Here is a 26824-nt window from a genome sequence, read left to right as displayed (position 1 = left end):
GGCATAAAGAATGAAATTATTAATAAATTAGAGGAACACAGGATAGTTTACCTCTCAGACCTGTGGAAGGGGAAGGACTTTATGACCAAAACAGAACTAGAGATCATTACTGATCACAAAATAGAAAATTTCGACTATACCAAACTGAAAAGTTTTTGTACAAACAAAACGAATGCAGACAAGATTAGAAGGGAAGCAATAACCTGGGAAAATATTTTTACAGTCAAAGGTTCTGATAAAGGCCTCATTTCCAAAATATATAGAGAATTAACTCTAATTTATAAAAAAATCAAGCCATTCTCCAATGAAAAATGGTCAAAGGATATGAACAGACAATTCTCAGATGAAGAAATTGAAACTGTTTCTAGTCATATGAAAAGATGCTCCAAATCATTATTAATCAGAGAAATGCAAATTCAGACAACTCTAAGATACCACTACACACCTGTCAGATTGGTTAAAATGACAGGAAAAAATAATGTTGATTGTTGGAGGGGATGCGGGAAAACTGGGACATCAATTGATGCATTGTTGGTGGAGTTGTGAACGAATCCAACCATTCTGGAGAGTAGTTTGGAACTATGCTCAAAAAGTTATCAAACTGTTCATACCCTTTGATCCAGCAGTGTTACTACTGGGGCTTATATCCCAAAGAGATCATAAAGAAGGGAAAGGGACCGGTATGTGCACGAATGTTTGTGGCAGCCCTCTTTGTAGTGGCTAGAAACTGGAAACTGAGTGGATGCCCATCAGTTGGAGAATGGCTGAATAAATTGTGGTACATGAATATTATGGAATATTATTGTTCTGTAAGAAATGACCAGCAGGATGATTTCAGAAAGGCCTGGAGAGACTTACACGAACTGATGCTGAGTGAAATGAGCAGGACCAGGAGATCATTATATACTTCAACAACAATACAATATGATGACCAGTTCTGATGGACCTGGCCATCCTCAGCAATGAGATCAACCAAATCATTTCCAATGGAGCAGTAATTAACTGAACCAGCTATGTCCAGAGAAAGAACTCTGGGTGATAACTAAAAACCATTACATTGAATTCTCAATCCCTATATTTATGCCCACCTGCATTTTTGATTTCCTTCACAAGCTAATTGTACAGAGTCTGAATCTTTTTGTACAGCAAAATAACGGTTTGGTCATGTATACTTATTGTGTATCTAATTTATATTTTAATAGATTTAACATCTACTGGTCATCCTGTCATCTGGGGCGGGGCGGGAAGTGGGGGGTAAGAGGTGAAAAATTGGAACAAGAGGTTTGGCAATTGTTAATGAGTAAAGTTACTCATATATCTAACCTGTAAATAAAAGGCTATTAAAAAAAAAAAAAAAAAAAAAAGACAATTCCTGTCATCAATAAGGGATCATCCTTTTGTTGGGACTCTATGAAGGCTATCTATGATACTAATGAATAATATATATAATTAAGTATATACATATTGTATACTCTAAAATAAATGTAAGCTCCTTGAGGCCTGGGGTGATTTTTCTTTTGTATCCTTAGTATCTAGTGGAGTTTCTGACAGACAGAATTGAGTGCATAGTAAATGCCTGATTGATCAGATAAAATTACTATGTTACATGCTCTTATATAGATTATCAGAAAACCCATAAAAGAAGTTAGTAGTGCAAGGTGCATACCAGGCAATTTCAGAGCATAGGCTGCTAATGAAAAAGGACCCCACACTTAAAGTCTAAGCTGTACATGGAAGGACAGATGGAAAAAAAAAAAAAAAAGGAAATAACAGAAGTGAATTCTTTTTCTATCTCAGGTACAGAATCAGCTAGTGAAAGGGATATTTACACCCTTGATCTTGCCACCACAAATAAGGGTTCCATTTCCATTCTTCTACCTGATCAAAATCCTTTATCTTCTCATTCTTCCCTCTGCTATACAACCTATCCCAGTCTTTCACCTTAATGGGACCTCTCCCAATCCTGCCCTAGCATCATTTCTCTTCACACTCTCAAATGAAGATCTGGCCTCATACTTCATTAACAAAAAATGGAGGTTTCTGGTTCAGCTACAATTTCTCCCCTTGTCATTTCTTAATTTTCAGATGTTTTCTCTGCTACCTATAAAGACGCTAATGTATACTTCAAGGAAACCCTTGAAGTTTAAAACCAACCTTTAGAAAGCGGTTGCCCCTCCTCTTGCTGTTGCTGTCTTTACTCTAAAGTTATCTCCAATTGCCTTGCATTTATCTTGAAATAACAGTTGTCTGAATGTTGTCTCCTCTTTTGGAATGGATCTTCTTGAGGGCAAAGCCTGCTTTTGCTTTTCTTTATAACCCTAGTACTTAGTATAGTGTTGTCTAAGACATAAAAATTTAATAAATGCTTGCTGACTTTGATTGGTAAGCTTTTACCTTTTCTTGTTCAATCAACTGACATGGCTTCCTAGGCATCACCCCAGGGAGGTGTGTGATAGGGTAGAGGGTGTTTCCCCTAATGAAATGCAAGCAATCTGAGGTCAGGTTTGTATCCCTGATATTTAACACAGTACTTGACATGCTATAAGTACCTAATTTTTTTTTCATCCTGTGAAGAATGCTACGAAACAAAAACAATTTGTGATGATAATTCTAGCTTAATATTTCTGATCATTATGGACACAATTTTCATTTTTTTTAAAACTACTGAAAACTTTGAGATCCTGATCTCAAATAATATCTTCACTAATTTCCATGCTTTGAATAAAAATTAGAAATTATCTTTTCCCTGCTTTTAGCACAGTATCTGATACATAGTAGGTACTTAATAGATACTTGTTGACTTAATTTGATTTGAGATACACTTTTCACTGGCTATCCTCTATGCCTATAATTCTGTCTTCAGGCTTTTTCCAAGTTTCAGCTCAAATCTCATCTTCTGCTAAAAGCCTTTCTTGGTCCCCATTAATTCTAGGGTTTTCTGCATATAGTTGTTTGCATGTAAGACTAAAAGTTCCTTGAGAGCAGGGACTGTTTTTTTCTTTTGTAGTTCCATAGCTTAGTACATGGCAAATGGTAGGCATTTAATAAATACTTGCTGACTTGACTCCCAGATGATGCACAAATATCTCCTCCTCCCCAACCTCAATGGATTTAAAACTGGTCAAATTTAAAAAGGTATACATGAAATTAAGAATTTTCTTCTTACCTGAATATAGCATGTAAGGACTCCTGTGGCATAAATAGGAACTGTAGCTTTTGTTAGGACCCCATTTCCTGCTGAAGAATCTAAAATCATAGACATATTTAAAAAAAAAATTCCAAATACAAAGAAATATTGTCATTTTACAATTTGCTTACTTAACACCTTTTCCCTCACTGTTATAAAGTATCGTTACTAAAAACCATTTTTACTAATCATGAAAATGCAATTAAATATACTTGCCTTTAGGGTTTTCTATATCAAAAGCCTAAAATTATAGCAAATGGGAATATTACATGAGAAAGAAATTTAGTGAATAAAATGAGATATGAGACTTCCTCTCTGCAAAAAAAAAAAAAAAAAAAAAAAAAAGCAAAAATAAGGGTTTTTATCCTTTGAAAATCTGGTTATGGAAAACATTTCAAAAATGCTTGTAAAATACCAATTTCAATGTCTTGAACTTTTCATTACCCCAGCTATTACCAACAGTACTATTAAGAAATCAAAAACATACAGTACTTCACAGTTTACAAAACATTTACTTTGTTACCAACTTAGAGAGGATCAGAAGCACATAAATGAACTTAATGGTGTGCTTGATTTCTAATAGGTCTTGGCTTTATCTGGAATTTAGTCCTTATCTTGGTAGTAGAGCATTGAGGATTAAGGGACTATAGGCTTAAAAGTTTGTGATGAAAAGATGTAAAAGACAATTGCTCAAAATAGGCACAAAGAATAGAAAGGAAGGAGAGAAGACAAAAACATAATCAAAGTGTTCAGTGACTCCATAGTGACAAAAAATTTACTACAAATGTTGGTTCATTTGTGTGTAAGATATGAATGTCATATAAAAAATAAGCATGTAACATGTAAAGTGTAACTGCCAATCAAAATGATATGAAAGCTCAAGAAAGTTTTTTTGTTCGTTTTTACACTAACAACCCATGCAGTCAAAATGAGAAAACAGGAAAAAATTTACAATATGTTTCTTTGATAAAGACCTTATTTTTATAAATTTGACTTATTTCTTTATATAAGAGCCATTCCACAAATTATAAATGGTCAAGACATAAGCAGGCAGTTTTCAGAAGAAATCCAAATTATCAAGTTATATGAAAAAAAAAATGTTCTAAATCACGAAAAACTAAGACACATACAAATTAAAACAAATCTGAGACACCATCTCATACCTATCAGATTGACTAACATGACTGCAAAATTAAATGACAAATGCTGGGGGGAGGGGTGTAATATGGAAAAATAGATACACTAAAATACTACTGTTGGTAGAATTGTAAACTGGTCCAACCATTCTCTTAAAAAAATGTGTAACCATGCTCAAAGGGCAATAAAAGTGTGCATACTCTTTGAGCAACATCATTATTAAGTCTAAAGAAAAAGAGCAAGGACCCATAATTACAAATTATTTATAGCTGCTCATTTTGTGGTAGCAAAGAATTGAAAATTGAGGGGGGTGCCTATCAAGTAGGGAATGACTGAACAAGCTGTGGTAAATGATTGTGATAGAATATTTTTGTGCTATAATAAATGATGCCCTAGGGGAATGTTTCAGAAAAACTGTGAATACTTAAATGAACTAATACAAAGTGAAATGAACAGAATCAGGCGAAGATAGTACACAGTAAGAACAACATTGTAATGATGAACAACTGTGCAAGACTAAGTTCACCAAGACATGTCCAAAGGACTCATGAAAAAAAAAATGCCATCCACAACCAGAGAAGTGATGAATTTTGAATGCAAATTAACAATTTTTTAAAATTTATCTTTCTTGCTTTTTTGGCAACAAGGCTAATATAATATAATACATTTTACATGACTTAAAAAAACAAGCCCATTTATTTTCTTTTGAAGATAAGCAGACCCATTTAGTTTCTAATATCTAAGCTTTTTCCATGGAAACTTGCATTGAAAAAAAGGTAAGATAAGAAATGTAATAATAGTTTGCATTACAATTATAAATAACACATTATTAAATCTTTATAATCGCCTCATGAGCTAAATATGAAATATTACTTTCCTCAGTTTAGAAATGACTATAATGAGACTAAAAAACATTGTGACTGGCCCAGGTAATATTGACAGAATAGACAGGATCTTGAATTCAGGAATCCTTACTTCTGGTTTAGTGTAGTCTTTCAATTTCATTGCCTCCTCCGATACCCTTTCTCCTGGCTATCTTAAAAAACCAAAACCAAAACCCCTTTTACCAGGTATTTGTTATATTTAAAGACACTCTGCTCTGAGAATATATAAGGGGGAAAAATCCCCTGTTCTTAAGAAAGAGAATGGCAAATGCTGGACGAAATGTGGAATAATAGGTATGCCTATACCTATACCTTTTCTCTGCAGTTTGTATCCTGATTACATCATTGGCTCCTCTGACATTCCCCAAAGTCCTACTGTATCCAGCACTAGATAGTAGGGTATCTCCTATCATTAGATACTCAACTTGGATGGATATCTGAATTGAGGAAGGAGAGGACTAACAATGGAGTAAACAAAGATAGAGAAAAGACATAGAGAAAAAACATAGAGAAAGTCTTAAAGGTATATAAGAATCTGTGAGGTGGAGGTAGGGAAGGAATCATTTTATGAGGGACAGCCTACATTCATGAATTTTCATGAATCAAAGGAGATGGAATGATAAATTAAGGAAATAGTACAGTCCAGTATAATTCTAATGTTAAGTATATGAAAGGAAAAGTAGAATGTGGCAAGATTATGGAGGACAATAAATTTCAAGTAGAGACATTTGTATTTTATCATAGAAATATGATTTTCACATAGAAATATCAAAATTTTATCATACTTCCAATTTAGACCAACTTGGAATCTAAAAAGAGCTTTGAACACAGGAATGATATGGTTATACCTATACCTTAGGATGATTATTTTGGCAGGGAGGATGGATAGTAAGAAGGTAGAAGCAAGATGATTTAGGGGGCTAAAAAACTAGTTTACAACAGAATAGTTAAGAGGGGATGAAAACCTAAAATAAGATGGTAGGTAGCGCTGTGGGTACAAATTAGGGAAGAGATCAAACATACTAAGTAGGATGAACTGAAAAAAAAATTTGAATGGGGGTGCAGGGAGAGGAAACAGAACAAGTTAAGGATTAACTCCAGTGTTATGACTCTAAGGACTAGGCAGACAGTGGCACCCTCAATAGAAATGAGAACTTTAGGGAAGGATTGGACATTTGTAGGAAGAAAATGTTATCATTTGGACAGGTTGTGCTTGAGGTGCTAATAAGACATCTAGGTTGAGATATTTGGTAAATGACTAATGACAGGGGACTGAAGTTCACAAGACATAGGAATGAATATAGTAGGATTTTTTGGGGATGCCATAAAAGCTGATGAGGTAACCAGGAAAGACAATATACAGAGAAGAAATAAGATTCAAAACAGCCTTGGAGGGGGCATTGATGCTCAAGGATAATGAGGTAACAATCCAGCAAGAGAAAAATGATCTGATGGGTAGGAAAGCCAGGAGAGAATAGTTTCTTAGAATTCAAGGGAGGAGGAGGAGAAAAGGTGACTGACAAGTACTGAACAAAGTTTGAAGAAGATGGAAACAAGATTACTGGATTTAGCATTTAAGAAGTTGTACATCCCAACTGCAAAGTAGATCAGATTTTAAGATGTTGTCAAGTGAGTGGTTGGTAGGGAAATGTGTGAGAAGATGACTTTCTCTAGGAGTATGACAGTGAAAGGGAAGAATATTTTAAAACATTAGCTTAAAGGAGTATCATGATCTAATCAAGGTTTTTAGTGATATGGAAGATCTCAATGTACTTTTGAGGAGTGAATAGTAACTGAATAGTAGAAAACAAACCTGTTTATGGGGAATGGGACAGAGTAGAATGATCACTTAAAGAAGTTCTCAGAAGAGATAGTTAACAATAGCACTAAGGGCACTAGTGGAGATGTTAGCCTTTGCAAGGACAGTCTCTTAAGACTCTGAGAATGAAATATGATATGAGAAGATATAGAAAAGTTTTGACATGTGGAATAGAGGCAATCAAGTAGCCAAAGAGGGTAGTTGAATTTTCTCAGTAAAGTAGGAATAACATCAACTACTGAGAAGTGGGTTAAAATGGTTTAGGGAATGTGAGGGAGGGGTCTGAAACAGTTGATGAAGGAAAGTGAGAGCTTACATAAAATTAAGTGACATGAATCTGTAATGGACTCCAATCGGCAGGGCAGTATTCACACACTCTTATAGAGGGAGCAGAAAATGCTGCTGATGAGAATATAATGGGATTGAGGACTGGCCAATTCTGAAGGGTAGTTGGTCAAGAGATTTGAGTATATAGTTGTACTATTTCATAAAGATGATGCTGATGAGAACATCTAGTATTTAAAGTCTGCAAAGAATTTTACTTGTGTTATCTCTCTTGATTCTTACAACAATTTTATGGGGTTGGCTGTTATTATCTTAATTTTAAAGAAGAGGAAACTGAGGGTAAGAGAGATTAAGTAACTTGTCCAGAATTGTACAGCTAGTAAGCATTTAAGACAGGATTTGAACTGAAGTTATCCTGACACTCAAGCACAGCCCTCTATCCAGTAGGCTACTTAGATCTTTCTCTAAGATCAATTCTGCAAAGGATAAGTAAGCATTGAGGACAATGTATGGTCCTCAGTGATGAATGGGAAAGGAACACAGCATGATAAAGAGACTGGAAATCCTGGTAAGGTCTAAAATATGAATGGGAAGTTAGATAAATCAAGACATGGAAAGATGAAATCCTGTAAGAGAGGGGAAATTCAAAGTTTAATATAGTAGAGGTAGAAGAGTTATGAGAAAGTGACATAGATAATCCAAACCCTATTTAGTACCACAGCTTCAACAATGCCAACAATTCCCAAATCTATAATTCCAGCTCCACTTTCTCACCTGAGCTCCAGACTCTCATCCCCATCTGCCTATGGAATATTTCTACCTGAAGTCCCACTAGAATATTTTGCATTATAGCTATTTGTATGCCATAATTCCCTAATAGAAAGCAAGCTCCATATTTGCAGGAATTATATCTTCTAACTTCATATGGGCATTTAAAAGTGCTAGCAGAACTCACCTACACATTCCCTCCTCTCCCTTCTCTCTCCCTCCCATCTAAGCTCTATTAGAGTCTCATGATTACCAAAACAGAGAAGAGTAGAAAAACAGGTTACTGGGCCAGAGTCACTATATAAATTTCCTTTAAAAATATACAATTTAAAGACATCAAAGATTAAATTCAGAGGGAATAGCCTCTCATATGGAGATGGTCTTCCCTATTAAGTGGAAACAGTAGCACAACTCTGAGGTAATTCAGAATGGAAAGGATATTTTAGGGCAGCTTAGATTTTGCAAGGAAATGCAAGGAAGTGTGGGATGTGGTAAGGATGTAAGGATTCATCCAAACTAGAACTAACATCATGAACACTCCACAATCATCAAAGAGAGAAAGTGATTCAAAATCAACAAACTTCCCTTCTCCTCACCCAGCTCTTATTTTTCTCTTCTACGCACTTGATTTTGACTTATTTCTGCCCCCTCTCATTCTCCATGAAACATTCTCTTCACACAGCAGGCCCCTTTCTGTTTTCTAGTATCATATAATCCATCTCTGAGGGAACCTTTTATATAATCCTGAACTTTTTTTTCAACTGTGCATATTACCCTTTTATTCCTCCCTACATCTTCTGAAATGCCTGTTAATAGTTCCAGTATAGGATTATAGAGATAACTGATAAAAGAGCTGTGAAAAAGAACCCTAACCATAATTTTTCCATCAGCAAACTATACTTAACGTTTAATTACTACACTTTAAAATACATTAATGTCACTAGTTCAAAAAAATTGAACTCACCAACATTTTCTTCAGACAATCTTAGAATCTCCTGGAATTGAGGTTTTACCTATAAGTTTAAAGAAAATTTCCCAAATTTCAGATTTAATGGATTGAAAATATAGTTTTATTTTCATGCTTATAAAACATTAGTTTAAATTACAGATCAGAAATTTAAATTATTTCAAAATTTAGAGGCATGGGAAAATTGAAAAATCTTGGGGGGAAAAAAGATAATAAACATGGGTTTATCAGAACTATATGCCATAGTTATAAGATCACCAAAGATTTCTAAAGCATATAGAATTCTATTTTATTTACTCCTTTAGAACAAACACATAATTCCTACATACCATATTTACTATCAAAATTTGCCACTTATCTTTTTTTGCCTGTCCTAGAATACTTTTTTTTTTTTTTGGCTAGGGCAATTGGGGCTAAGTGACTTGCCCCAGAGTCACCTCCTAGAAATTTTAAATAAGATTCATTAAATAATTCAGAATAATCAAAAGTGAAATGTTAGAGTAAATTAAAGTTGAATGTAGTTGTAAAGATCACCTCCTCTATATTTTCCTCTTTTACAGAGAGATAAACTGAGGACCAAAGATACAAACAACATTGTAGGTCATGCCACTAATTAGTGACAGAATCTATACCTTAAGAACTTCTTCCCCTTTCCTCTTTATCATACTGCCTCCAAACACATAGCCAACTCAGATTATACTGATCCATTTCATTTTTAGTTTGCTTTGACCAGAGGACTACCATTTATTTCCCAAGACTTATGATTGATTTCTTATGTGGACGCTAAAACCACAAATCTTATAAACTGATATTGTATATGATGTGACTGAATTTTCTCAGCACCTGTATACTTACCACAGGCTCTTTATGTTAAGCTAATTGTATTGGGGACTTAAAATCAACTCCTTTAAGAGGAGGAAGCCTTAGGTCTCAATTTTTCCAAGAGATTAGAGATTCAATACTTTGATTTTTTTCAACTAGACACATAGTGAAAGAAACAAATGATTTGAATTAATTTCATTTACATGGGGAAAAAAAAATCTAGATTATTTAAAAATCCAAAAATTCACAGAAATTTTGCTAAAATGTATTTTGAGAAATAATTTTAAAATATCATTTTCACTTTTAGAGCATTAAAATTAAAACACGCGAAAAATTTTATCTCTACAGGTTGTTATGAGAAAGTTATACATGTGCCTTAAAGATTTACTATAGGGACAGCTAGGTGATGTAGTGGATGGAGCACCAACCCTGAAGTTGGAAAGACCTGAGTTCAAATCTGATCTCAGACACTTAACACTTCCCAGCTATGTGTCCCTGGGCAAGTCACTTAACCCCAAGTGCCTCAGGAGGGGAAAAAATTTTATATAGTGAACTTGGCCTTTGAAGGTGACTAACAGATAATAATTTTCTAGTTTTTTGCCAGAGGCTCATATAAAACAGAGATGATAATATTTGAACCACGCAGTTAAAAGTTTTTTCAGGAAAGGATTTTACAAATCTTGAATAACTAAATAAATAACTGAAAACATTATGATTTATTATTTTCAAAATATAACTACAATATGTTAAGGAAGACCTAGCTTAACAGCAATTTATGTGAAAAATTTAATTGCTTTTCTTTTTTTTTTAAGGACAGAAGAAAAAAGAGAAGTGATGTTATTTGGGGATTATTTTAAATAGTGCTTAGGAAGGTGGGAAGTATTTATAATACTGACTTAATAGGAAATGCAAGGAATGGCAAAGGGATGAGATACCTCAAATGAACTTAATTCATTTCAACCAATATTTATTAAGTACTTACTGTAAAAAGAGCACTATGCTACAGGGCTGTATTTCTGTCACTTCTAAAAATTCAACTAAAAGTTGAATTAAACTAATTTACCAATCTAATTAATTTCTGAATTTATCATGTCACAGAAGCTAGAATGAATTATGAAAACAAAAAAAATTAACAAAGAAAAAGTTGAAAAGCATGAGAGACGCTTCTAAGAAAATGAGCACATACATTTGTAGAAGAATATTAGAAGAGAATAACAAACAAAAAAAAAAAGGCTAACCTTTATACAATAGGAAAGAAGGCTTCAGAAAGATCTAAAAAAATGATAGATATAATGATAAGGAAGACTCTAAAAGAGAAGGCATCTTAAGAGGGATAAAATACTTCTAAAATTGAAAATAAGAATACAACAGTAAATTATTCCCAAAAGATGAAGTAGAAATGATTAGAGACTAGTAATTGTGCAAAGAACTCTTCAATGAAACCAGAATTAAAAAAAAAAAAAAAAAAATCACCACCACCACAACCCAAACTCTAATTAGGTAGTATTTTCAAAGATTTAGATTAGTGGTTAGACAAAAAGGAGAAAAATGAAAGAACAAAATAAAGATGAATAATATAAGTAACTTTAATTCCGTTCTGCTACTTCTGAGTTAAAATACCTCATCCCCCCCAAAACTGTTCACAATACCTTTTCTAATCAACTTAACTTCTTGTGCCGGCTAGACTCATAACAAAGAAGCAAACTATTTCAGGATAGGATGGGTAGAAAATAGGTTGGCAATATCGCCAAGGGGGCTGGGTGCTGATAAAAGTGTCTAGAATAATGAAGATTAACAGGGGCTCAGGCACTTATGTCCCAACTTAGGCAGAGTTGGGACAATTACAGTTATGACTGGGGATGACCTTAAGTTGAAGAAGAGTGGCCAAACAATCTAGCAGACTAAAGTCACCTAACTCAATGCTGAATATCAAGAGTTTGATAAAAGCTGCTTTCAGAAATTCTGAAAAATCATTACTTGTCAAGGATACTTTAAATATGACTCATCACTTGGGTAGAAAGATGAATTAGATCGTCTTAAAAATCCAAAATTCCAGGCAATTGTAAAAGCTTTAATCACAGAATCTTAAGGATTTTTATAGATGAAGAACTAAATCCTCAACAAATTAAAACTCTTTCCACTATACTATGATGCTTGCCTTAAAAAGTCTGTTTAAAAGTAAGAACTGCTCTGAATTTTAGAGTAAAACATCATTTAAATATTTATTATTTTCAATATGTAAAATCTAATTTAACATAACTCTGTATTTATTTTTTGATAAAATTTATGAAATTTTTGGCAAAAGGGAATTCTCATGGAGCAAATTCTCTTGATACATACATATCTTCAAATACTCTGCAATTTACAGTTTGAGAACTGCCTGTGGCACTGAGAGATTAAGTGATTATTGTCCAAATTAGTATGTATGAGAGAGAACTCAGATCTTTCTGATCTAGGATCAATCAATACTATGCTACACTTCTTTTTTATCTAATCCTATTTATTAACTGGTTAGTTAAAAAATGTTTCTTTAAAAGAACTACAAGATAAATGAAATTATTTTTATTAAATTAGGATTTAGGAGATAAGGAAATACAATTTTAATGTCTAAAAAAAATCTTATTTGATAAGCAAGCAATGATAATAAAACTAGTTTAGATATTAAGTTTGTACTAATAGCAATATTTGTCTCCACTGAAATCAAAGGTATATAAAGAAAGGGCTTCTATTTAAAGGTATTATGATGCATAATTACATCTAAGCTGCAATCAAAGAATTCTGAGTAAATAGTTCCTGTATTAATTTCTTTTTTTGTACCTAAGAGTATGGTATCAGTATCATCTCAAAAACTTGTGTGTGGGTACTTTAGTTTGGGCATTCCAATATCTGGAAAATCTTTCAGGGTCCAAATGGGTATAGAACTATTCCTAAGGATGCTGAGTGAAATGAGCAGGACCAGGAGATCATTATATACTTCAACAACAATACTATATGATGACCAGTTCTGATGGACCAGGCCATCCTCAGCAACGAGATCAACCAAATCATTTCTAATGGAGCAGTAATGAACTGAACTAGCTATGCCCAGAAAAAGAACTCTGGGAGATGACTAAAAACCATTACATTGAATTCCCAATCCCTATATTTATGCACACCTGCATTTTTGATTTCCTTCACAAGCTAATTGTACAATATTTCAGAGTCTGATTCTTTTTGTAGAGCAAAATAACGTTTTGGTCAGGTATACTTATTGTGTATTTAATTTATATTTTAATATATTTAACATCTACTGGTCATCCTGCCATCTAGGGGAGGGGGTGGGGGGGTAAGAGGTGAAAAATTGGAACAAGAGGTTTGGCAATTGTTAATGCTGTAAAGTTACCCATGTATCCTGTAAATAAAAGGCTATTAAATAATAAAAAAAAAAGAACTATTCCTAAGTCTGAAATATAAGCTGAGATTGAAAACAAAGTCATTTTAGGATAGATGTATGAAGCATTTTATTTTTCTATAAAAATATACGATACATTAACAGAGAAATCTAGTGAAGGATTCATCTATTTCTCTATAGCTAGAATTCATAGAAAATAAATTATTACCTTAGTGTTTGTAAATATTTTCCCAAATGTTCGGCACAGGCGCCAGAAAAATCTGGAGAATTCATGGACACAGGCAGTTGAAGCAACATTGATTTTACCAACTATTTCTATGAGTTGTGGTAACCTGAATGTAGAAAAGGAAAAAAAAAAAACAAAAAACACAAAACATGTATTATAAATCATGTTCTGTTTCCTTGCTAAATATGAGATGAAATATTGTACCTTTGTCTCTCCAATTTTATCCCACCTCTCATTTTACTTCTAATAGCATAATGTAAGGGAAAGTGGCTTAGTTTAGTCCTGGACCACTTAAAAGTGTTTTAGAATTTATCAATGTTAAGTATTTCCTCCACTGATAAAGACAGCAACTCATTCATGCCTACCCATCCCACAAGCCTCTTGTGCTATTTATTTTGATAGGTGTTATTCTTTAGTTCATGTATAAGATTACCATAAAAACAAAAAAAATCAGAGTGACTAACTGGTGTGATAATATAACATCTTCACTGATAACTAAGACATCCATAAATCGGCAGAGGCATTCCCACTTAAGATAATCACCATCATTTTGCAATAACATTAAGAATTCATCATAAATTCTAATAGCAATAATAATCTTTAGTATCAATATTAAGTTGATCGGCCAATTAGGGCACTGCTTCTATGACTAGAATTGCCCCCTATAATCTTGTTTCACATCACATTGTGTTTTCAAAACATTAACAAACAATATTTGAAAGGGCATGCTTTAATGAGTAAAAATACCAACTTTTTATAAATAAAGTTTGAGTCTAAAATCCTTTGGTGGGGGGGTTTTTAAAAAAAATTTTTTTTTTTTTTTGCATAGCTTGAAGTACTTTAAGATGTCTGATTTTTAAAAATTAAGGAAAATTTACTACATCATGAACATCATGGGTCTTTTGACTAGTGATGATTGTAGATGAGGATCCTGAAAAATCTAATTATGAGTAGTGCGAAACTAGCAAAAAATTTGCTTAAAAATTGATCATAATGTGCCAAAAAATAATGTCACCTGAGTGGGTGATATATCTAGTCCAGATTTTCAGGTTGTTTTTTAGTTCATGATTATCCACTTCTGAATAATTTAGTCATTTTACTTTTTTAGCTAAAGGGAAGAAAAACTAATGGACTTAAGCAAGTACATTTCACCACTTTCTGGGTTGAGGTTTCTAGGGATGAAGGGGAGAATAATATGTTAAAAGTTAGTGGAGGGGCAACTAGTTGGTATAGTGGATAGAGCACCAGTCCTGAAGTCAGGAGGACCTGTGTTCAAATCTGACCTCAGACACTTAACACTTCCTAGCTGTGTGACCCTGGGCAAGTCACTTAACCCCAACTGCCTCAGCCCCCCCAAAAAAGAGCAGTGGAAACAGACAAACTTACAGTTGATTCACCACCCAGAGTAAACTCTCCCAGCCTGTTGTACCCTCATGCTCAAGTTGATGGTCATAAAGTTGTAGCAGCACAGCTAATTGCTCACGACTCCCAATAATGGTGGCCACATCCTGAAGAGGTGACACAGGCCGAGGGAACCTAGTCACTAGAAATGAGAAAAGCCACACACAAAAAAAATAATAAGAAAGAACTGAATATGAACTCTGGGGTTTAGATGCATTTTTTTTTTTCACAAGGAGGATAAATATTTCCATTAACTTTTTTCAGTGTTATATACTACATTTCCTATTATAAATAAATTTTAAAAATGAAAATGGGAATTTCTGCATATTATAATTTCTTTTGGCATAACTATAGACACATTTATTAAATGCATTTTATCCACATGGTATTCATATGTCATTTTTAATCTACATTGGAATGAGAGACACAATTAAACAAATAAGTCTGAAATCTGAACAACAAAATAAATTTGATATTATGTGAACATTAGCCTATAGGTAAATGGTCCTTTGGTGACTAATGATTGATTATCTAGTCTTCTTACATCTTTCCCACTCACAAATCCTTTTTGGCCAAGAAAGTTTTTAAGTAACCCCAGATATGTAGATACATAAAAAAGGTATACAAATCAAACATTTGCTGATAATAAATTATATTTTTGTTGACTCCCCACATTTAATTATGAGACCCTATATGGAGTCACAAACCAGAGTTTAAGAAGCTGGGGTCTAGAAAATGTCAAATGAATTGATATTTGATAATATTACTTAGCCAAATAAAATCCAAGAACAAAGATAATATTGGTCCTTAATACTACAAATGTTTGTTGAATGAAAATATTTTAAAATTGCACATATATCAGAGCATTTGTGGGGGAGATAAGAAGGACTCTTCTTATCTATCTTACCTACACTGGCATCAGCAACAAATTTGTGAGGTGAAGTGTGAATGAACCTAACTGTGCACTCATTTGGGAAGTTCTGAGTGTCTCTTCACTGCTGTAGCTCCAACAGTTATCCAATCAAAGGGGTTCAGAGGAGCTGGAAATTGCCACATGGCATAACCTCTGAATGACCTGAAGCTCCCTTTGTATAATAGTGAAAAAGATCTAAAAAAAGAGTCTTTGCATTTTATGTACTTCCTTAATCTCCGACTACAATTTCACTCCAATGCATTTTTTTTTTTTAATGGCATGGAGATCACTAGTTGGCTATGTCAGGGAGTACAAATTTTGAAAGGTTCTAGGCCAACTGGAAAGATTTCAAGAGACTCAATGAACAGCTATGTTTGAGGACAAAGAAATCAATGAAACTATCTACTTAAGGTGAATAAGGATGTTATCTTTAGAGGAAGTACTGACAATATCTTTTGAACTTTTAAAATATGCTTTATACTTTGGAGGTGGAGAAAGAGAGAAAAACCTCTGGAAACTACTCTCACCAATCTCTTACTGAATCTACTCAAATCACACAATATGACACAATAACTTTTTTTTCTCCCATCTCTTACTGAACAGAATTAGACATAGGCAGAGAAAGAAGGAGGAAAGAAGAAATTGCTATATGCCTCTCAACATGGTACCAAGAAAAATCAAATGACCTTTTTCAGACTCAGATATATTATTAATGGAAGGGAACTAAACTGTCCAAATGAGCAACACAAATCTAATTTAATGGTGCAATGGTGACTTTATGAGAATTAAAAGAAATTTTGAAAAAATATAAAGAGGCTTATCTATCCATGGTGAAGCCATAAATTTTACATGTCACATAAATTATGGTCACTAGAATCACACACCACTCATACACTAAAAAAAGAACAAGAGTGATTTCTGGAATATTTAAGCAATAATTACTTGAGATATTAGGTTTTTAATAATATATATCTTCCTTCCAAAATCTAATAGTTCAATACCCTCTATCTGTGGCACTTCACCATGGAGCTTCACTTTGCTTGAGAACGGTGCATTCTGTAGCACCAATGCGAACAATGAAGGAATCAAGGACTGCAAGGCAGAAAGATACATATGAAGTTTATGTTCATCCAGTCCATGCTCTCCTTCCTGAAACACAAGGAAGGTAATTTTAGTCTTTGGAAATTATCTTACAAACAGAACATTTTAAAAATCTACACTATAATTCTCAAATAAATATCCATAAAGCTTTATTGCATTTCTAGATGTGTCAAAGCACGAAGTGGTAGAAAGGTAATAAAAGCATTCTTTGCTCAGAAAAACAGTATTAAGCAGGTTTTAATATCTTGAAGGATATTTGTGGGGGGTCTCATTTTTTTGTATTTTTTCTGCAATTTAGACAGCAGAATTTGAGACAAGTCAAAGAATACCTTGTAATTGCGAAACTTTTAAAGTAAAATAGTTTTCTTTTGATCAACTACTGTTGCTGTTAATCATCTACTTACTAATTTGCTGACATATAATATTTGTTAGCACTGTACTAAAAAATGAAGAAAAATTTTAAAAGGAACCAGAGAGAACAGAAAAAGTAAAAAATGGGGAAAAAGTAACTGTCATACAAAGAGATGTAAGAGCCTGAAAAAACAGAATCATTATATACGAAAATGTATGAAAGCTTACAAAAATGTAACTATACTACGAATATACATGTAAGAGTTAACTCAAGTAAAAAGATATTCTACTGTCCTAAATATAGTAAATTAGGTTTCTAGAACTGAAAAGCTGAATATGGAATCATCTTGTATGAGACAAAAAACTAAAATTCTAAAGTTACCAGGTGCTAGGGTTTTTTTTTTGTTTTTTGTTTTTTTTTAAAGATGTACTTGATTTCAATTTTATCTTTTTATTTTAAAGTAACATTTTTGGGAGATAAGATAACTAATTCTAAAAATACAATTTTGAAAACATAAATTTAGGTAGTTCCAATTATCCATGATCAGATATTTAATAAAACAACCTTACAGGAATCCTGTTTACACAGGTTTCAAATATAAAACAAACAAACAAACAAAAAAAAACTATCCTATATTTTAAATAAGTATTCATGACAATTTCTCCTAATTCCATAACGTGGCAGAGTAAAGAGAATAATGGAACTGGAATTAGAATGGAACTTGATTTTTTATCCCAGTTCAAGGTGGTGACTCTTTGTTGGAAAAAGTCTATAGTTACACACCTGTCACAACCTGTCGAGCCTCAGAATTATCCACTGAAAAACAGGGTTAATATCCATATTATCTATTTCACAAGGACTGTTGTATAGAAAGTGTAAAGAACTCTACACATATAAGCTATAATAAGGATGGCAACACAATTTCCTTCACCCAAGACAGGATTAACTTAATCTTTATTGTTCTTTGCATTCAGCAAGGTGTAGAGGAAGAGAGAAGAATTATTCTTTATGGATTGGGGAGAACAGTCCAACCTCTAAAATATAAATAATGGAAATAGACAAATACTTACTAACAAAACTATTTAAACTGAAAGGAACTCATTACACCACTTTTGGAAGGTATCCTAGAGATCTTGACATAAAAGTAGTCCAGAAATTAATCCCAACTAATTTTTAGTTCCCATTACATAGCAAGAGTAAAAAAATAAGTTTTAAAAATGAAAATAAAATGCTGCATTAAAATAGTAATCTAGTGCAGTAAAAGGTATATTATCTTTATCAACTAGCAAGGTTTAGAAACCAGTCATTTCACAATGTCCAAGTATAAAAAACTTCCATTCTAGTAAGAGAATCTAAGTTGTAGCTGAGGAGTGATAGAGAAGTTTTTTGGGAAGTGAACAATTAAAGAACAGCTGAGAAGAGGACTGGGTCAGTCAATTTACTAAGGAGAGTTGAATGTATATATATGCTAGATATGACTTCTGCCCATGAATAAGTTCTCACTTCAATGTAGGAGCCTTTCTAATGAATACATTCTATGCCTCTAAATTGTTCTTTGCTAACTGTATATTAAGCTTCTATTAAGAAATTGAGTAATGAAATCACCTACCCTGAGAAGTTTTTCAATTTTATTTAGAAGCGTAGGAATAAGATGAGACTGCAAATTTCCAAGCTCTGTCGTCCAAGCAGCATAGGCAGGTAAAAATACTTGATGTGTTGCACTAACTACTCTTTCTGAGGGATCACCCAAGGCTGAGAGCAGAAGTTCAAAACCCTGTTAAAAGCAGATGGGAGTAACATTTGATAATAGAAAAAATAAAGTAAAAACTTATGTCTTAAATTGATTAAGAACACAGATTAAATCAAATGTTTTAAATATTATCTGAGACTTGGAAAAAAAAAACTTTGATAATAACCAAAGAAAATAATTTTCAATATAAAAGTATACCTGTTGGTATTTATCTGGATCATCAATGTATCCCATAATAATACCAAGGCTTTTGATTACAGCTTCTCGTACTAAATCTGCTTTATCTTCCATTAGCATCTGCTGTAACATGGAGAGAACCAGGGAGCTACGGATTTCTTTCTGCAAGTAAAAATAAGTATATTCTTGATATTTATGTCCAGCTGTACATATTAATAGAGCTGTGAACTATGACTTTATTGGCTGAAGTTTTTTTCCCCTCCTTGAATAATATCATTTTATATATATATATGAGAGAGAGAGAAAGAGAGAGAGAAAGAGAGATATTGATTTTTATGCAGCTGTAGTATTTTCTAATTGTGGTATAGTAAGTAGTGTTTTCACAATTTTTCAATATTATTGTAACACAATGCTAGATAAATTAAAACAGGAAAGGAAAATAAATGGTTGCTGTTGTAAATGGGCAGCAGTAACTTCAGGATCCTGTTACTATTAATATGTCAGCGAGAAAGTGAAAATGTGAATGATTATCTTTTAATCCTAGAAAAAAACTGCCTGCAGGAAAACATTATGAAGTTTGAGGTATGCAAATTATGAGGAAATTACAAAGATTTTTCTCTTGTTTTTGAAAAAACGGAAGATAAAATAGTGACTTAAAAATACAATCAGGAGAAAAAGTTATGGTATGGACTAGCACACAGAGTTAAGAAGGCCTAAATTCAAGTTTTACCTTTAAAGCATACTGACTATATAAATCTGGGAATTCTTGAAGAGACTAAGTTGCACTTTGAAACACAGAAGAACTCTGATCAACTGATTTCAGAGGACCTATGATGACTAACTCCTGAGATGGAAGCAATGGACTCAGGCTTCAAAATAATACATATTTTTTAGAAATAGATAATGCAGGAAATTGTCTTGCTTGATTATGCAAATTTGCTTAAAAGTTTTTCTTTTTTTCTTTTTTCCTCAATGGGGGTGGTGGGGAGAGATGAGAAAAACTTTTTTTAAAAAAAGGATTAAATTGTAGGACTGATATGTATTGATAGGAGTTAACTTGAGAATTTCTTATGCTAATGGAATCATGTCTCATTCCCAATGAAACTCTTCTGTCCTTTGAATGCAGACATGAGGGGAATGAGTGTAAATGCTCAGATAACTTCTTACTTGAGTATAGCTATTTCTTTAAGTTCTGATAGCCAGAAATCATAATGCTACTCTTTGATATTCTAGCTTTTTTTTGTTTTTTAACTGGTTAAGATACTGGTTCTAATAATTTTGAAATATCTTATAATATCCACTATTTAAAAGTTTTTAAAAAAGTTTTTATATGGCTATTTTAAACTATCATGCCATCTCGGGAAAAGGAATTACCAACATAATTTTGCTCTATGTATTACTAATATTATTATTAACTTGCTAGAGTTAAGGATCTCTGAGTCCACTGGTATAGGAAACCAGGTATAGATACTCCTTCCAATTAAGGCAGCTAAGTAATGGGCACTGAGATGACTTGTCCAGGGTCACAAAGGTAACATTTTAAGAGGTAGAATTCGAATGAAGATTGTCCTGCCTTAAAGGATGGCTTCTTTATCCACCATGCCATAGTGACTCTCATTATTATTAAAATTTTGGCCAATTATTAAAATGTTTGAATTTCAACTCAGTTTTAGTTTTTTCTGTTTTTTTTTTTTTTTTTGCTAAACTTGATTAATATCACCTCATGATCAAAGCTGGAAAAGTGAGCTTTCTTAAAAATATACTAAGATTCAGTGAATGATAATATATATACAGAGAGTTAAGTTCATTAGATTAGGGTCCATTTGAAGCCTGTGAACTACTTCTCAGAATCCTTAGTTTAAGCATTTAGAGTTTTATGCAAACCAGAATACTTAGGAAGAATTATATGCAATTTGGAGTATCATCCGAATTTTTAGTTATTATCAATGCTTTCCCAATCCCTAATGAAAATAAAAGGAATTTTTATTTACAGTTGAAGTAATTATTCCCATTTCTTATATGCTCTTATATGGAAGAGCATATTACATTTTGATCCTAAAATCTCTGCATCACTATGGTGCCTAAGAAATTTGCTACAATTACACTTTTCCGGCCCTATTTCTACTTGAAGGTAGAAAAGCAGCTCTCCTTGGAGCCAAGTTTGTCTCTCTTAAATAGAGGTTCTAGAGACAAATTTATGCCAATTAGACATCTTATGACTGTTTTTCCCTTATAAAAAATGAGATTTCTGTAGATTTACCTCTGTCTGAATGGTAAAAGAAATTTGTGGTATAATTAGCCTGTGCTATAATAGAATCAACTACCTGAGACTTTATTCAGAGTATTTTAAATTTGGTTTTATTTTCTTTGAACTATGTCTTTTCTCTAATATTAAATAATGGTATAATTGAATCTGAATTAGAATTCTTAGAGATTTAAATTATTGAATTTCCAGATTGATTTAGCTACCCTTTGGATTTCAGCCCTTTAAAAAAATTTTCAAAAATGTATCAGTTTGTCAATTCTGATGGATCTGGTTCTTTTCAACAATGAAGTTATTCAAGCCAGTTTCAACAGACTTGTGATGGGAAGAGTCATCTGCTTCCAGAAAGAGGACTGTCAGGACTGAATGTAGATCAGGACATTTTTTTTTTCACCTTTTTTGTTGTTGTGTGCTTGCTTTTTGTTTTTCTCTTTTTGTCCTGATTTTTCTTGTGCAGCATGATAAATTTGGACATACATATAGAAGAACTGTACATGTTTAACACATATTGGATTACTTGCTGTCAAAAGGAAGAGAGAAAAATTTAGAACACAAGGTTTTGCAGGGGGTGAATGTTGAAAACTATTTTTGCATGTATATTGAAAATAAAAAGCTATATTTAAAAAACAACAAGAAAAAACCTATTAGTATACTTTTGTAACTTAGTAATGAAAGCTTCCTAGATCATAGTTTTGGTACTATTGTCATATGGAACTTTTCTCTCTGGCTTCATTTTTCTTTCTCCTAAAGAAATGAGCTAAAGGAGTCAGGATCAGAATCCATAAGCAATTATTTGTTAAAAATACTTGCAAATCCATGATTTATGGTGATATCAACGGACTATTATCCAAGAACAGAGATTTGTTAAGAAAAATAAAAATAAAAATTCTTACAGGAAGATAAGGTGCTAAGGCCCCACAGGATTCAGCCACTAGAAGTCGTCTCTCTGGGTATTTGTGATTAATCTAGAGCAATAAAATGCAAGGGAAGAAACAATGAGTTATTAACTTTCACTGAAACCCTTTTCATTACACGTTAGTGAATTTTTTGATATATCTCTAAGCTTAATTTTAAATTATGATGACATATGGAATTCACATATGCTTTATGAGATTAATTTAACAGGTAACTGAACTTTCTTTGTATGCTAGTTATTTTTGTAATTGATTTTCACTAAAATTTGTATTATTCACTTTTGAGTAGGCTAAGACTTTCCCATTGCTGGTCTATGAACCTATGAGGAACTTTAGGGAGGAAGAACTAAATTTAAAAAAAAATGAACAAAGAGACTGGATTCAAGAGAAAACCATGGTGACACTTCATATGATCACAAGAGTTAGAAAGTAGAAAGAGGCCTGGATTATTAGACATTCTTAAATTAGAGATTAAGGAGTTTCAGCAAAATTGGGAATGGAACTAGGATATATTCACTCTCTGTTCTCTTAGTAAATGGAGAAATGTAGTAATGTCCTTACAAAGAAAGTTCTGTTACTAAATATTATAGAATATATTTAGGATTTAGGGATTGTTTGCTCAAGATTCCAGTCAGACTATCCACTATCAAAAGACTAGACTAACTCAATATGGCAAAGTTGATTACTAATGACTGTGAAGTGAAAAAATTTTTGGCCTTAGAAATTCATAAAATTAAGAAAAATATAAAATAACGCTCAGTATTGTATAGTTGCCTCTTTACAACTCCTGTAAGAGTCAGAAAAAGAGGGGTAGTAGTTGTTAAAGATGAGTTTTTATGGCATGTATAAACATTGATTTATATGACTTTGATAGTGTTTGGTTGTGGTTTGATAGTGGTGTTTGATTCTAATCATATCTAACTCATCTTAAAGAAAGTTTTGCTTTCCATTTGTACTTGCAATGAAAAGAACTCAGGACAATTATTGTCTATTCCAAAAATTTTTCTGGGATAGAAGGGCATATAATTACTAAATTTCATGTAAGTAATTATAGAAACATTATAATAAATAAAACCCCAACACAGCTAATTACCTGTTCCCAACATTGTGGCAAAAGCTCAGCTTCTACGCGTGTTGGTCCCACATGGCGTGCAAATGCAACACAACCAGTCAGTATCATCTGTCTGAAAGTACAAATCAATAGATGGAAAGACGTGAAATTGTATACTGATTCCAGTAGGCAGAACTAGACCAGAAAGTTGAAAATTATGAAGATACAGATTTTATTTCAATATGAGAAAGAAGTTTATAAGAAAATATTCCAATAATGGAACAGGCAGCTTCATGAGCTAGTGAACTCCTTGTCACTGGAACAGTTTAAAAGTTGAATGATCAGACATGTTAGAGAGGGAACTTCTGCATAGAGTGAAAAAGTTGGATGAAATTTTAGGATTTTAGGATTCTATGGTTATATGAAATGCCCAGTGTTTCTCTATCCACTATGAAAAGCCATTCAGAGTCTCATTCAAATACATTTTGTGTTTTTTGATTAGTCAGTCAACCAGCATTTATTAAAGTGCTTACTATGTGCTATGCATGATGCTAAGCACTGAGAATACAAAGAAAGGCAAAAGATAAAACAAACAAAACTCAGATGCAAAAGAACAACACCTATTCTGAACGAGTTCACAATATAGGGGGAAGAGACCTTTCTTTGCAAAACAAGAAATATTCAAGATAAATTAGAAATAATTATCAAAGGGAGGGCATGAATATTAAGGAGAGGTCAGAAAAAAGTTTCTTATGGAAGTTGGGATTTTTGATGGGACTTTAAAAAAATCCAGGCAAGATAGGAAGAAGAGGATCTACAACTCCAGGCACAAGACAATTGGTGAAAATGTCTGGATTAAAGAGATGCAGTATTATATGAAAAGGTGGCAAATGATTCTGGTTCACAGGCTATATGATGGAGAGGAAGATGATAAAGAGCATTAAAAAGTCAAACAGAGGATTTTATATTTTTTCTTAGAGGTAATAAGGAATCACTGGAGTTTACTGAGTTTAAGGGGAAGGGGAGGGGAAGGGAAGGGAACATGATATGTCTGGACCTGTACTTTAGGAAGATTGACAATTGAGTGGAAGAGTTTAGAGTGGGGAAAGACCACTCAGCAAAATTAATCCAATTGTCTAGAAAAGAGATAATGAGGGCATTCAATACAGTAGTGGCAGTATCATAAGATAGAAAGGATTAGGGTTTAGGGGAAAAGGGGAATTATAAGAGTTAAAAATGACAGGATTTGACAACTGATTGGATTTTGGAATTGGTGAAAGAGACAAGTCCAGATTGAAACTTAGATGGCAAGCCTGGATGATTAGTTTTACAGTTTACATACTAGTGAAATAATACTTGTTGTTAGTGAACAAATATCACCAAATGTTCATTAAACAAATGATGTTTTCAGGCATAACTATTCATAACTGTATTTTTAAAATTTTATTATGTGAAAAAAAGATAAAATGCCATTTAAAAATAAATTAGTTTTCATATAAAAATGAGGATACCATATTAGAATGCTCATTAGAATGTTCTTTTAAAATACTATTTGCCACTTTACAAATAATATAAGTGAAACATGGTAGTATATGCTTGTAATTCCAGTTACTGGGAAGGCTGAGGCTGATGCATCACTTCCACCTTGAGAGTTCTGAACTGTAGCTGGCTAAGGCAATTAATTATCTGTATTTTGTTCACCATAAATAAATACGTGTGGTTAACCTTGGGTGTGGCAGTGAGGGGAGGAGAAGACTAGTCTAACTAGACTATCTAAGGAGTTATATAGACTGTTTTAGGCCAGAAATGGAATAGATTATAACTTCAATGCTAATGAGACTAAAAGAAGCTCTTCTTCTGTAAGTTATTTTATTTACTGGCAAAACTTTCTTTTTTCCTTTGTAATGGTTACTTAGGAGCTAAAATTGTAAAGATCATTGATGTGATCACAACTGACAATGGTTTTAATAATTCATTTAGTCAAATTGTGATTTTTTAATTAAAAATCTTTTTTTTTTTGGCTTCTACCCCTACCTTCCCAACAACAAACAACAACAACAACAACAACAAGAAACCTATGCAACAAGTATGCATAGTCGACGAAAACAAATTCATGTGTTGTCCATGTCCAAAAGTCATGTCTTAAACTGCCCTGAGATCATCACTTTCTGATCAGGAGGTGGGTAGCATGTCTCATCAAGTCCTCTGGAATGTTATTGGTCACTGCATAGATTAGTTCTTAAATCTTTCAAAGTTATTTTTGTTTTGTTTTTCACAATTTCATTGTATAAAATGTCCCAGTTTTGCTAATTTCCTTTATTCAAGTCTTTCCAAGTGTCTCTGAAACTGTCCCCTTCATTAATTTTACAGTACAATGACATTCCATCACCTTCATCTATCCAAACTTTCTTAAACACTTCAGAACTGATGAGTATTCCCTTACTTTCTAGTTCATTGCCAAAAAAAGAGCTATTAGAAACAGTTTTGTACATATATCTCTCTTTCTTTAATCTCTTTGGGGTAGCAACTTAGAAGTGGGTCACTGGGTATGCAGTTTAATAACTTCTTGTGTGAAGACCGTGTATTTTTAAAATCAGCAGGAGTCCGGAGTTCAGGTTAGGGGAAAATCGTCAGTCTTTATTCTCAGTGAAGAAGGATCGGAGGCGGAAGAGAATCAGCAATAGCAATGTGTGCAGCTGAGTCAAGAAACTAGCTAGACCCGCAGCCACAAGACCAGCAGTTAGGCTTCTCTTCCTGTTACTCTCTCTGCCTCCACCCACCAAAATCGTCATTTCCTGTACAACACATCAGGACTTGCACAGAGAGTGGGCAGGGACCATTCTTTATCCAATCATGTATAGAGTATAGTCCAATTACTATTTAGCCTCATGTACTTGGGACCTAAGTGCATCAACTCAAACTTCAGCCCATTACATTCTTGGGCATAGTTCCGCACTGCTTTCCAGAACTGCTAGACCAGTTAAACTTTCTAACAATGGTACATTATTCTATCTCCTCCCTACAATCCTATAAGATGAATCTATCATTTTCTGTATTTTGCTTTTATTAACTTTGTTATTATAATAGGTGTGAGATAGAATTGGAGAGTTGCTTTAATTTAAATATCTCTAAATATTTGTGATATCAGGCATTTTATATATGGTCAGGCTGATGGCTTAATGAGTGTTATAAATATTATCTCAAGACACTTAACAAATGTGGATGTAGTAAATGTGGCAGATTGGAGTATCTTCATTTTCCCAATCCCATTCCTAACAAAACTGCTAGGCAGGAAAGTGTTACTTAAACCTGTAGCTGTCAACACTAATTCATTTCCTCCACTCACATATACTGTCCATAATGTATCTTCTTTCTTCTGTATAGTTCCACTTTTTTTTTTCAGGAGTTTAATATGC

At 33.1% G+C, this 26824-nt stretch overlaps 1 protein-coding gene across 9 annotated transcripts in view; it reads right to left on the bottom strand.

Moving 5' to 3' along the window:
- Positions 1-26824, bottom strand: part of RELCH (RAB11 binding and LisH domain, coiled-coil and HEAT repeat containing) — a 125963-nt gene that overhangs the window by 30608 nt on the left and 68531 nt on the right. For all 9 annotated transcript variants that reach the window (XM_031946170.1, XM_031946165.1, XM_031946169.1 and 6 more), the window contains 9 exons: positions 23451-23541; positions 22337-22408; positions 19202-19342; positions 18863-19027; positions 16802-16949; positions 14873-15029; positions 13469-13592; positions 9045-9093; positions 3167-3246 (listed from right to left, as the gene is read on the bottom strand). In XM_031946170.1, the coding sequence (XP_031802030.1) occupies positions 3167-3246; positions 9045-9093; positions 13469-13592; positions 14873-15029; positions 16802-16949; positions 18863-19027; positions 19202-19342; positions 22337-22408; positions 23451-23541 (1027 nt within the window). The remainder of the gene's footprint in view (positions 1-3166; positions 3247-9044; positions 9094-13468; positions 13593-14872; positions 15030-16801; positions 16950-18862; positions 19028-19201; positions 19343-22336; positions 22409-23450; positions 23542-26824) is intronic.

Source organism: Sarcophilus harrisii, chromosome 1 (genome assembly GCF_902635505.1).
Source record: "Sarcophilus harrisii chromosome 1, mSarHar1.11, whole genome shotgun sequence".
Lineage (NCBI taxonomy): Eukaryota > Metazoa > Chordata > Mammalia > Dasyuromorphia > Dasyuridae > Sarcophilus > Sarcophilus harrisii.
Note: the sequence above shows the minus strand (reverse complement) of the source record. Positions and strands in the feature narration are given on the sequence as shown.